At 46.5% G+C, this 13,451-nt stretch overlaps 1 protein-coding gene across 10 annotated transcripts in view; it reads right to left on the minus strand.

Moving 5' to 3' along the window:
- Positions 1 to 823: 823 nt before the first annotated feature.
- Positions 824 to 13,451, minus strand: part of MRVI1 (murine retrovirus integration site 1 homolog) — a 118,339-nt gene continuing 105,711 nt past the window's right edge. For 8 of the 10 annotated variants that reach the window (XM_032639994.1, XM_032639993.1, XM_032639992.1 and 5 more), the window contains 3 exons: positions 8,959 to 9,078; positions 7,507 to 7,638; positions 824 to 2,735 (listed from right to left, as the gene is read on the minus strand). In XM_032639994.1, the coding sequence (XP_032495885.1) occupies positions 2,492 to 2,735; positions 7,507 to 7,638; positions 8,959 to 9,078 (496 nt within the window). In that variant the 3' untranslated portion in view covers positions 824 to 2,491. Of the gene's footprint in view, positions 2,736 to 7,506; positions 7,639 to 8,958; positions 9,079 to 13,451 lie in introns of those variants that run through there. The other 2 variants (XR_004351068.1, XR_004351067.1) reach the window with 1 other exon arrangement.

Consider the following 13,451-nt stretch of genomic DNA (forward strand, 5'->3'; position numbering starts at 1 on the left):
AACCCTGGCTTGGGCTTCTCTCACAGTGGTTTTCTAGCCACTGGAAAGGATGCCTCCCTTAGAACAACAGGTTGCTTTTACAGTGGGGCCTAACCTAGGTGGGTCTTTCTGAAAGGAGTGGTTGCATCAAGCCTAGCCCTTGAGCTTGGAAATGTTGTTGCTAATCAGGTCACAGAGTAGACTGAAAAATACTGGAATAAGTCGAGGCTAATAAAGATGTTATTTTTTTTCGTTGAGTTGCTGGTGGTGATGATGCTGGCGTTGGGAAGTATGCAAAACGTCAGCTGTTCCCAGACTGCTCTCCACCCCCTTGAATGCTCACTTGTTCTTTTGACCAACATTTAATGATACCCTCCCAAGCATCGGCCATCATGCTAGGCACTTACCCAGAGAATGGGTAAGACATGCTTCTTGTCTTTGAGGAAAAATGCTAGGAAAGCCAGACACATAAATAAGTTATTCTGATACACTATAGTAATGGTCATTAGTAGTAGTAATGAAAATGTTTAGGGCTTCCCTGGTGGCACAGTGGTTGAGAGTCCGCCTGCCGATGCAGCGGACACGGGTTCGTGCCCCGGTCCGGGAAGATCCCACATGCCGCGGAGCGGCTGGGCCCGTGAGCCATGGCCGCTGAGCCTGTGCGTCCGGAGCCTGTGCTCCGCAATGGGAGAGGCCACAACAGTGGGAGGCCCGCGTAACGCTAAAAGAAAAAAAAAAAAAAAAAAAAAAAAAAAAAAAATGTTTAAAAAGTGCCAGGAAGCACAGAGAAGGGTGTGACCTATTATGTGGGGCATGGTGGGGAGTTGGAGGGAGGCCATTAAAGGTGTAATGGAGGGGATGATTTTTGCACTTGGTCCTGAGGAGTGACCAGAAGAAAAGAGGAGAGCGGCAGAAGAAAAACTAGTGAGAGAAAACAATTTAGTCTGGGAACCAGAAATGGCTTGGAGTGGCTGACGGGCCACTCAGGGGAGTGGGACTGGAATGTAAGATGTCCAGTTAGGAGGCCTTTGGAAGAATCAATTTAGTGCAGGGGTTGAGAGCACAGCCCCTGGGGCCAGCCTGGCTGGGTTTGACTTCCAGCCCCATGATTTACTAACTGGGTATCCTTGGCAAGTTACTTTGCATGTTTTGTGCTTCAGTTTCCTTATCTGAAAATGGGAAGAGTCACATCACACACACAGTTTTTTTCTTTTTCTTGAGGACTCATTGAATGAATCCCTATATAATACCTAATACAGTGTTTGGCTCATAGTAAGTTCTATATGAGTGTCAGAAACAAAAACAAATGTCAACAGCAAAACAAAAACAACAGCAAAGCCACCACCATAAAACCCACACAGAAACCAGCGCCCCCCAGAAATGATGAGGCAAGAAGGCAGGTGGCAGCTGTCAAGGTGGAGTGAGAAGTCCAGCTGGAGGTGGGACGCACTCTGTTTTCTGCTAAACAATGGGAATGCTCTGAGACCTACACTTTGGTTGGAAATGCCATTGAAACTGGAACACTGCAGTGGAGATGCACACTCGCATGTGGGCACAGCGAAGCTGAAAGTGCATCGTGTCTCCTCTTTCCCCCTGAGAGGCAGGTTAACTGCTCTCAACCAGAGAGAACAAAGAGGGGATAGACTGTGCTCTACAGTAGCTCAGAATTAGCCCTGGAAATGGAGACCAGCAAGTTCGCCGTGGAAGCCATGAGTTTTCAGTGTTTCTCAAACATCTTAAGCCCACGTAGAAAGCTCACTGAACAGGTGCCTGGTGGCTGCCCCACACCTAGTGAAAATCTGTGGGTTGGCTTTAACCCTAACACATACCCAGAGCACACGTTTGGAGGGTAGGTGGCTTCATGCATGCGTGTGCTGTGTGTGTGTGTGCTCTGTGTATGTGTACAGAGGAATATATGTTCATTTACATCTTCCCACTTCATTTCAAGCACAGAGCTAAAAAGCAGCCTAAACGTTTTTCTGATAAACCTTTCTGACTTCTGTAAAGAGAAACTCTGATTGCAAAGGGGAGAAGGGAAGGCTGAAGGAGAGTCAGTAAGAATGAGATGGGAAATGGAAAGATATTCATGTGAGACTCCAAATTCCAGGTCTGATCCTTGGGGGCAGAGTTAGCCTTTAGACACAATCCTTCCTGATTTCTGATCAATGGCAGAGAGGAAAATGGGGAGGGGGAGGGGGCTGCGCACTGTAGCCTATAAAGAAGGTGTTTTGTTTCTCCCCAGCCATCTGAGCTGGCGCAGGCAACTGTCCCTTCTGTTGGAGTTCCCTGGTGAAGGCCACTTCTTTGTCCACTGATGCTTTTTGTTGATCCTCCAAGAACATCAGTTACTGTGTGTGAATAGCTCCCATAGGGGTGCCAAGTGTGAAAGAACCCCTGCTTGTTCCCCTGACGGCAGCAGCGGTGTGCCCATGCCCAGGCCTGACACATCATGCTTGGGGAAAGGGCAGCAGGCTGTGTGCTGGAGCAGGGCACTGGCTGGGTGTCGGCTTTCCTACTGCTCTGTAGGCTGCTCATGCTGGAGTCCTGAGCTCCACCATGAGTCCCTTTGGGCTGCCGAGCAAGTGGATTTCCCAAGGGGCCCATCGGCCTGCTCCACACAAGAGTTATAGGAACCGTAGAGCCCCAGCACAACAGTCAAGACCAGCATTGCTGCGGCCATCATCCAGACGACTTGCCAGTGCCGACAGAGTTTGGGATACATGACTTGTAGGAAATGAACCAATTCTTCAAGTTTGCTGTCAAATGAAAAACACAGGTGGAGGGTTTAGTATGTTGGGCGCATATACGATGCCCAGAACTTCCATCTGGAATACTCTCCATGTTGTCTTGAGCCGTGGTTCTCAAACTCAGCTGTGCATAGCGTCGTTTGGCAGCAATGATTCAAAATACCCCAGGTCTACTGAATAAGGATCTCCAAAGGTATGGCCTAAGAATCTATAGTTAAAATTTTTCCCCAGGAGATTGTGATGCCTCCAGCCTATAGCCTTTATATTGGGAGCGTCTAGGCTACAACACTCTGCTTATTTGTGTGATCGTTCATCCATTCACACAGGCCCTCATCTACTCATGAGATGGTCATTGATATCTGAACTCCCCCAAGCCCCAGGATACCAGGGTGGCTGACCCATTCTCCCATGCAACCAGACAGCACCAACAGCTTTTCTGCACTTAGTGGTACCAGTGATCAGTTCCGAGTTCTAACCTGTCCCCCGCCTCCATGTTCAGACGCCTAATTTGTTGTCCTCAGTTCCACATCTGACTGTATCTAGAGTGGAAGGACTGTGATAAACTCCTAGAAGACTCTCAACGTCGAGTAATAAATTACTGGACAAGTAATTCAAGGAACCAGATCAACCTCAAGAGCTCACTTCAAACTGTCCCGGGGCCTCCAGCAACCTCTGGGTGACTTATTCAAGATGTTTTCTCAGTCCTATTAATCTTCATTCCCAAATAACCCCTCCTCCACTTTCTCTGCTCTCTCCACACTTTTCTCTCCCCTCTCATCTCTCTCTTTTCTCTCTTCCCTCCTTCCCTTTCAACCCTCCCCCTCTGTTTTTTGCCTGCTTCACTCCACTTTTCCCTCTTCCTCTTTTCCCCACTGCCTTTCAATTTTTCCACTCTTTTTTGTGGCCCCTTGAAAAGACATTTGGTCAGATGGTCTGCTTTGAAGAGTCCATTCTTAGAGCTCTCTGGAGAAGCCTTGGACACGTTCATTAAGCTAGAATTTCTTCCCGTTTCTAATCCCGGATCTATTTTAAAAAATAACAGTGAGAATACTGAGGATCACCAAATGAAAGAGGTGAGAAAAGGGACATGAGGTCTTTCTGAAGATCCTGAGGTTCACACAGACACTGAAATGTGCAGACCATTTGCTGAGAAGCAGAGAGCTCTAATTCAGAGAGCTAATAGCAGATTAGCTATTCTCTCTCTCTGCTATTCTAATAGCAGAGAGCTAGGTGCCTGACAGTGGTACAGAGACTCAACACATACCCTTCCGTAGAAAGGGATCAGATGCTCAGTGCCTGCCTTGGATGCTAAAGCACTGGTTGGTTTCTCTTCCATGTGGGACCCACTGATGATTGTTTCAGGAACAATTAAGCAAAGCAAAACAGTGAGTACATGAGCTGAGGTGAAAATCATTGGCTACTTTCACAACTGTTGGGGAGAGAGAATTTGGAAGTGGAAGCTTAGTTTCTTTCAGCCCCATTTAGTTTCTTTAATTTCTATTCAGATACAACTGGATGCTAAGACACAGTCTCTCTTTTGGGCTGTATTTCTGTGTTCCAAAACAAGCTGCTGGAGCAGGGAGAATCCCACTCTCACCCCATCCTTAAGTGGGCTGGCAAAGGAGGAGGGCAAGATCTGGCTTCGTGACCCTTAGCTGGTTACCCATTTCCAGCCTACAAAAGCTGTTAGAAATGGAATTAGATTAGAAATAGAATTCCTTTGGAAATCAATTTTTGGTTGTTCTGAGGTCTACCTACTCCTCCACTGGGAAGGGTGATGTTGCCGCCCCCTCACCTGGGCCTGGAGAGAGGGGCTTCGGAGATGCTGCTTGGCGAGCTCGATATGTCGTAATTTGGGGGCACAGTGAGTGACTCCCACCTGAGAGATGTGAAGAGTGAGATCTTGCTGAACTGTTTGGTGGCATCAGAGCAGGGGGCCACGATACGGAAAACCATCCTCCCACCACTAGTGGGTCAAAGGTGCATATTCACAGTAACTGGATGTAGTCAGGAGAAGGAAGGCTGGCATGGGATGTCATAGACCCTGCCCGGAACTGCTACCTAGAAGCTGAGCGTGGAGGGTATACTTCCAGCTGCCCAAGGACTGAGAGAGGGATTTTAAGTAGCTGGCCAGAAGAGCTGCATTCGACCTCATAAGGGGACCTGCAGTTGAGAGATCCTCAGAAATGGTGTGAACATGTGTGAGCTGGCGGGTAGGAGGGGTGCTTTTCTCTGAAGGTCCCATAAAACACCACACTGAACAAAATCAGAAGGTCAACCTTAAATGCCTGCTAAGGCCTGGAACCCGCTCAAAAGAAGACCAGTCAGGTAATACCTTTCCTACCCTTGATCTCCACCCCCTTTCCCAACGTTAGCTCTGGAGAGGTCAGGCGCTGCATTAGCACAGCTGCGGTGGAAGGCGGGAGTGGCAGAGAGCAAGAAGTCAGCTCTGTCTCCACTATAGGCTTCCTTCCTGAAGCAGAGTGGAGCAGGAGGCCAGGGGGTATGGGGAGAAGTTCAGGCTTTTGACTATTTCAGGGAACTGGCCATTTTCATTACTGAAATGAGGTTATTCTTGGGACTTAAACTTGACCAGAGGACTTCTATTTTCTGAGAGTTATTGGAAGAGTAAAGGAGTCTGCCTAATATCATCTTAACCCCAAAAATCCAGTGTGAACAGACAGTGGGAGAAAAGACAACAGTTCCCTGTTGCATCTTATGAGTCTCACTTGTTCCATGCATTACCTAAATGTCAGAAGACTGTGTTCTGTGTTTTAATATGGTTAAGATATTGGGTTGATTCACCCAAAGTTCACTTAAGCTGATCCTCCAGAAAGTAATATTGACAACAGATTATATTATTACATATTATTATAATAGAGGAGAGATTCAGATAAAAAGACTGGTGTTTGATGCTGAATCTCTTAAATAAGGGGCCAGCTGCTGGGGTTAGCTCAGTGTTTTTAAAATGCACTAAGTAGGACATGGAACTTTTAATAACCTTAGACCTTGCTTGTTAATGAGATGCCAAAATTTCACGGGGGGAATCATGCTTGAGCACAGGTGCCTATAGGCAACTGTGTGTGTAAGGGATTTGCGAATGAATGGATTGCCTGGCACTGAACACAACAGCTCTCGGGGCTAGTCTGGCTTTGGTGACAGGTGAGGAAGGGACCCTGTAACTGTAGGTGGGCAGTTTCTATGATAGCAGTGTCTGTCACTATAGAGGAGATGATGCCACACTGCTGGGCCTGAACAGGTGAAGCTACACCATGCGCTGAAGGCCAAGGACCCATCTCGGGGCTGTGCTAATGCCTGGTATCCACCACCTGAGGTACAGGCATGTTCATAAGACCAAGAAGTGAATCTGAGAGGGAGCAGAAGTTGGGAAAGAGAACGAGGCCTTTCAGTATCCTCAGCAGGACCAAGAGGATACTCTTGGACGATGGATGCAAAGGGCGGCCATTGCCATGTGCTGTTGACCAGGAGCTGGACAGAGGGGAAGCCAGGCACAGGCTCACTTCCTCTGGGATTTCATGAAATGGGAGGGACAATCTCCCAAGATCAAATTAGCTAGATAAGGATTCCAGCCCTGTGCTTTGTAAACCAGACTGTTTATATTCCATGTACTCTCTCTGTTTAGTTCTCTTTTGTTCTTTCCTAGTGTTTGGAAGGGTTAGAAGTCCCAGCCTGTGTTTCTGTTTTGAAGGGAGCCAAAGAAAGGGCTGAAGCCCAGGCCTGGGCTTGACTGCATTAAAGGAGAGAAGACAGTCTGGTGGCCTGGAAAACAAGAGCAGAGGACACCCAGGAGGGACAGAAGACCAAGAAGGATAGGAACAAGCCACTTGGAGTAGGGACTGTGCTTTCATTGTGAAAACTGGGCTTCTCTCCTTAGGGGAGGTGGTATGCCCTTGCACAGGTTTGTTTCCAATAGTGAAGCCCTTTCTCCAGCTCTCCCCTTGAACACTGGGGTTGACTCATGCAGGCTGACACCTCTCACTCTGGTTGAATCTTCCACCAACTAGGCTCTACTGGTCATTCCTATGTGTTTTGAAGCATGTCCATCTCACTTCTAATCGGCATTTTATTACCTTATTCATTGGGTGCATGTGATTTCCAGAGTCTGCCAGCAATGAGGCACAGACACATACCCTGTCCCAAAGGTAGCCGCTGATTAGATTAATTGATTAAGATGCAGGATCTACATTACCTTTATCTACTGTTACACATATCTTTCATGATTTAGTGGAAAATGCACTTGAAATATAAAGTATATTAAAAGGAAAAATCCAAGTATTTCCAAACCAAAGTGAAAACAATGTCCAGACGACCAAACTTGTTTGATCACCATGGAAAGAACCTGTTGGACACTTCCTTTGCCCCAAAGTTGAGTTCATCCCCTACCTCCCTGTGTTCTCTCTGTCCCAGCTCCCCTCTAGGGCTTCAGGCCAACTTCCTTGAACTTGGCTCTTTCATGGGAATGGTTGGGCAATGAGCTAACTGTGGTCCCTCACATTTTCTCAGCTCCTGAGAACTGCTGGTTGCTGCCGGTCCAGCCCTTCACAACCCCTGACCCCTCAGCTCTTGCAAACATCCTCTTATTAACTATTTGGGCTCTTTGGGATTTCCTTTGCCTCCTCCTCCAACATGAGTGCCCTCTTGGTTTCTGTTGGCTGCTCACTCGGGCCCTAGACCCACAACTGCCCTGGACTGGCACCTCCAGGGATGTCGTGCAATGAAATGAATTGGGACCCATTTCAGCAATGGCGAGGGCTCCAACCTGCTTCTCTGCTCCTTTTCCTCTTCCTCAGTTTCTTCTGCCTCTTCAGCTTCCTCAGGGCTCTCGGTCTTCTGTTCTTCTTCCTCCTTCAGGTCTTGAAGCTCCTTGGTCTTCTTTAGACCTTCCTGGTATCTGGGAGGCAACAACGAACAATTGAGTCTGGAAAGGCCAGGGGCAGAACATCCTTTCCTGAGTTGCTAGAGGAGGCACTGAGCATCTCTGATGATTACACACTCACTTCCTGTGGTTCCACACAAGAGGAAAAAGCTGGGAAGTTCCACCGCATCCTATGGTGGCTCCTGTCAGGATGATTTCCCCTCACCCCTCAGCCATTCTTCCTGTTTATATGAAAGTGTGACAAAAGAGACAGGGAAAAAATATGGGTGCAGAGTCTCCTGGCTGGATTCTTCTACAAACCATTTGGGAGGGCTAAGGACTGTGTGGCCTTGGAGCCTCAGCTCCTCCCCTGTAAAAAGGAGAGGCTGGCACTCATTGCACGGATGTTGGAATATTTTGAGGAAGTGCCAGGTATATGGTTTGACCTGGGGAAGGTGACACCTGTCACACAGGCTTGTTGGGAAGCTTTGTGAAAGTGAAAGGCACACAGGTTCACAGTAAATGTTCACAAAGCTGATGGAAGCATTCACTCCCCTGCATTCTAAGTACGGAGGACAGGTGTGGGTGAAAAGACAGGCTTTCCAAGAGAAACTCTCTGACTTCCTTCTCCCGGGTTTAATATTACCTTGAACATACTTTTTGCTTGTCCTACAGCTGAGTGTTTAAGGCTAGCACAGTTGGGTTGGGGCAACCCCACCACGGTGCAGGTGGCCACCACACCGAAGCCCACAGGTCCCACGTCAGAGGGAAGCTGTATCTCCCTCAGGAGCTACTGGGAAAGAAGCTCAGGATGTGGTACCTGGACAGAGGTACTTCTCTACCTGGCTTAGCTGGGGCCTTGCTCAGTAGTCTGCCTCATCAGTGACTAACAACGAGCCAAAAGTGCAATTGAAGCTCAATTAGAGAAGGGGCGCTGAAAGTTAGGGGGCTCCTTTGACAGGAAGAAGGGATGGCTGAGGCAGTTCCAGGAAGTGGGGCTGCAGCTGCTCCTGGGCACTGCCGGCAGTGGCGTGACCGCTCTGGGCATGTGTCAGGAAGCCTCAGGCACCACCAAGAGGAACCCACCCAGGGCCCCTGATTTCCAGATCATTCTGGTGGCTTTCTGCCTAAAAAAGAGGGCAGCCTAGTTATTATCTACCACACCCTCTTGCCTCGTTTCCTCCTGTCTTTCCTGTGGAACAGTACTGCTCTTTCCTGTGTAGTTCCTTACTCAGGCAAGGAGGTCCCAGGGCCACGGGTTGCTTCCCTAAATCCTCTAAGAGACAGGAAAGGCCCGTGGGAAGGTATCTTTTGAGCAATGCCAGGTGACCTCAGGGCTGCTGAAGGCTGACTCACCCCTTCTTGTATGCTTCTTCCTCCATCCTGGCCTTGGTCTCCTGGCTAAACCCCTCCAGGCAGCTTGGAATCGGGACGGAAGCAGAGGCCTCACAATCCAGGTCCCCGTTCGTCTTCCCACTAGCAAGAAAAAGGAAGTACAGGGCATCCTTTCAGGGACAGATGGGACTTCTGAAAACCAAACCATGTCTTTGTCCTGTTCCTGGCCGGAAGTGAGGAAACTCATTCTGGATTGAATTTATTTAAATCTTTCTACCTTAAGATTTTATAAAGGCCTTAGTCCATGAATACTCCTTGGGCCCCCAGACATCAAGTACTGTACCAGCTTGCCTTTTTCCTCCTGCTCTCAAATCCACTTTTATTCTTATTCCAGGAGATGCTCTGAGTGGACAGACAGACATTGGGAGCTCCAGGGCACTAAGAGGAGGAAGATGGAGGTGGACCAAACGTTCAGAGTCATCCCATCCCTGGAGTCCATCTTCTGCTTCATTCATGTAAATATCTACCCAGTGCTAAGTCACAGGCACCTTGTAATGTGCTGGGGATACATTAGAAAACAAAAGAAAAGGTCTTTGCCAACACGGAGCACAGCAGGAGAGAATGCCCAAAAAAGGAAAGAAAAAATATGAAATTAATTACAAATTGTGATAACTTTTATGAGAGAAACAAACTCTGTGCAATGACAGAAAATAATGAGGAGAGAATCTGCTTAGATTGAGTGGCCAGAAAAGGCCTCTCAGAGATGGAGTAACTGAAGCACAGACCTGAAAGATGAGAAGTCAGCCACATCTATAGCAGAGGGAAGATCCTCCCAGGTAGAGGATGCAGGATGTGTGAACACCTCGGGATACAAAGGATGTGGAGATGTTTGAGGAACTGAAGAGGAGCAATGAGGTAAGAATTAACTTCTGGACAAGATTTTTGATGCCTGTGAGGTATCCAGGTGGAGATGTCAAGTTGGTAGTTGGATATACCAAAGTGAGTGAGAGAAGAGCTCTAGGCTGGAGATATTCAGAATATAGAAGGTATTTAAAGCCAGGGGAATGGATAAGACTGTCTGGGGACATAGTATGAGGAAAATTGAGAAGAGGACCCAGGACCAAGCCACAGGCATCTCTGTCCTTAGTTCAGGTGGAGGAGGAGGCTGTGGAGGAGCTGAGAATTAGCAGCCACAGAGGTAAGAGGAGAACCCGGAGAGCATGGAGTCCTGGTAGCTGAGAGAGTGTAAGCAGCTCTTTGCAGGAAACTGCCCTCAGCAGGAAGCCCATTTTCTTGTCACTTTAGCAAAGCTATATTGTAATTAACTTTTTTTTTCCTGTGACGATTTTTTTTTGGGAATAACATTTTTTACAATGTTGTGTTCGTTTCTGCTGTAGAGCAAAGTGAATCAGCTATATGTATACAAATATCCCCTCCTTTTTGGATTTCCTTCCCATTTAGGTCACCACAGAGCACTGAGTAGAGTTCCTTGTGCTATACAGTAGGTTCTCATTAGTTATCTATTTTATACATAGTAGTGTATATATGTCAATCTCAATCTCCCAATTCATCCCACCACCACCCCTTCCCCCCTTGGTGTCCATACGTTTGTTCTCTCAAATAGGTTCATCTGTACCATTTTTCTAGATTCCACATATGTGCATTAATATATGATATTTGTTTTTCTCTTTCGGACTTACTTCACTCTGTATGACAGCCTCTAGGTCCATCCACGTCTCTGAAAATGGCACAGTTTTATTCCTTCTTATGGCTGAGTAATGTTCCATCGTATATATGTACCACATCTTCTGTATCCATTCCTCTGTTGATGGACACTTAGGTTGCTTCCATGTCCTGTCTATTGCAAATAGTGCTGCAATGAACACTGGGGTGCATGTACCTTTTGGAATTACGGTTTTCTCCGAGTATATGCCCAGGAGTGGGATTGCTGGGTCATATGGTAGTTCTAGATTTAGTTTTTTAAGGAACCTCCAGACTGTTCTCCATAGTGGCTGTATCAATTTACATTCTCACCTAGAATGTAGGAGGGTTCCCTTTTCTTCACATCCTCTCCAGCATTTATTGTTTGTAGACTTTTTGATGATGGCCATCCTGACTGGTCTGAGGTGACACCTCATTGTAGTTTTGATTTGCATTTCTCTAATAATTAATGATGTTGAGCATCTTTTCTTGTGCCTCTTGGCCATCTGTGTGTCTTCTTTGTAGAAATGTCTATTTAGGTCTTCTGCCCATTTTTTGGTTGGGTTGTTTTTTGATATTGAGCTGCATGAGCTGCTGGTATATTTTGGAGATTAATCCCTTGCCAGTTGCTTCCTTTGCAAATATTTTCTCCCATTCTGAGGATTGTCTTTTCGTCTTGTTTGTGGTTTCCTGTGCTGTGCAAAAGCTTTTAAGTTTCATTAGGTCCCATTTGTTTATTTTTATTTCCATTACTCTAGGAGGTGGGTCAAAAAAGATCTTGCTGCGATTAATGTCAAAGAGTGTTTTGCCTATGTTTTCCTCTAAGAGTTTTATAGTGTCCAGCCTTACATTTAGGTCTTTAATCCATTTTGAGTTTATTTTTGTGTATGCTGTTAGAGAGTGTTCTAATTTCATTCTTTTACATGTAGCTGTCCAGTTTTCCCAGTGCCACTTATTGAAGGGACTGTCTTTTCTCCATTGTTTATTCTTGCCTCCTTTGTCACTGATTAAGTGACCATAGGTGCATGGGTTTATCTCTGGACTTTCTATCCTGTTCCATTGATCTATATTTGTTTTTGTGCCAGTACCATACTGTCTTGATTACTGTAGCTTTGTAGTATAGTCTGAAGTCAGGGAACCTGATTCCTCCAGCTTCGTTTTTCTTTCTCAAGATTGTTTTCACTATTCGGGGTCTTTTGTGTTCCCATACAAAAGGTAAAATTTTTTGTTTTAATTCTGTGAAAAATATCCTTGGTAATTTGATAGGGATTGCATTGAATCTGTAGATTGCTTTGGGTAGTATAGTCATTTTCACAATATTGATTCTTCCGATCCAAGAACATGGTATATCTCTCCATCTGTTTGTGTCATCTTTGATTTCTTTCATCAGTAACTTATAGTTTTCTGAGTACAGGTCTCTTACCCCTTTTAAGCCAGGCACCCCCATGCTCTACTCATCTCCAGCTCACGCACACCTTTCAAATCTTTTAATTACACGATACCTTGCCTAACTTGTTGGTTCTTTCCGTAGATCAAAGAGGTAGAAATGAAGAATAAGTAATTAACAGATGACCAGATCTCTTCCCTAGCTTCCCCTTCAGTAATCTCCCAAACGAACTGTGTGACCAAACTGTGTGAACAAGATAACATCTAGAGTGAACGAGCCTGCATGCAACGGGGGGATGGTGACCACTCTGACCCCCATTCCAATGACTAACTGAGATTACTTCCCTCCTTCCCTTTAAAAGTTTCATGGCTGAGCAGAATCTTTGGAGGTGGTTTTTGGGGACACTGAGTCCACCATCTCCCCAGATTGCCAGCATTCTGATTAAAGGCACCATTCCTTTCTACTATTTGTGAGTAGTGATTTTGTAAGCAGCGCGCAGTGGGACCCCCCTTTGATAACAAAAGGAGAGCGTGTCAAGGAGGGAGCATTAAGTGTGTCACGCACACACTTTTGAGAGCCCGAGTCAGATGAGTACAGAAAAGGCAACTATTGGATTGGATAACATGGAGGTCAAGAGGAGCTTTGGTTACACGGTAGGAGCAAAGACAGATTGGAACGGACTGAGGGAAGAATGGGAGGTGAGAAAGGGGGAGACGTAGACAGGAATTTGACAAGGACAGGGAATAGAAGACTGTCAGGGAAACAAGTAGCTGAAAAAGTGGGTCAAGGGATGAAGGCACATTTGACTGTGGATAGAAATGATCCAGTAGAGGGGATGAGAGAAAGGGGAGGACCAAAGGAATAAATTCTTTGAAAAAAGAAAGTAGGGACAGACCTTAGAAAGGTGGAGAAACTTCTCCTTGGTCATAACAAAGGGAGGAAGGAAATGAAGATGGTGAGCTGGGAGTTTGGCAAAGGAAGATGAGAGGGATCCTCCTATCTGATAGCTTAAATTTTCTCTATAAAATGGAAGACAAGGTCATCTGCTAAAAGTGAGAGGTAGGGAGGTCTAGGCAGGCTTGAAGAGGGAAGAGAAGGTGTAAGAATCATGGGGTGGGGGTGGGGGGACACACGTGCTAGAAGATCACAGTAGGATGGCTGATGGTGCTGGGAGCCCATTTGAGCTATGAAATCATGAGTTTAAAGGAAGTATACTGGTGGCCATGCCTTCTCTATAAATCCTGCAGCTTACCTAGGTGTCTGGAATCCCAATGGGAGTCTTGTCATGGAGGAGCCCTCGAACGAGGCAGAACAGCGAGCAGAGCTTTTCAGCCAGGACTCTGAAAGATCACAGCTGCCACCCTCCCCGACCTCTTAGACAGGCTTTATGAGTGAGTCTCCTCATTCTTGGCATCAGTTTCCCATG

Source organism: Phocoena sinus, chromosome 8 (assembly GCF_008692025.1).
Source record: "Phocoena sinus isolate mPhoSin1 chromosome 8, mPhoSin1.pri, whole genome shotgun sequence".
Classification (NCBI taxonomy): Eukaryota; Metazoa; Chordata; class Mammalia; order Artiodactyla; family Phocoenidae; genus Phocoena; species Phocoena sinus.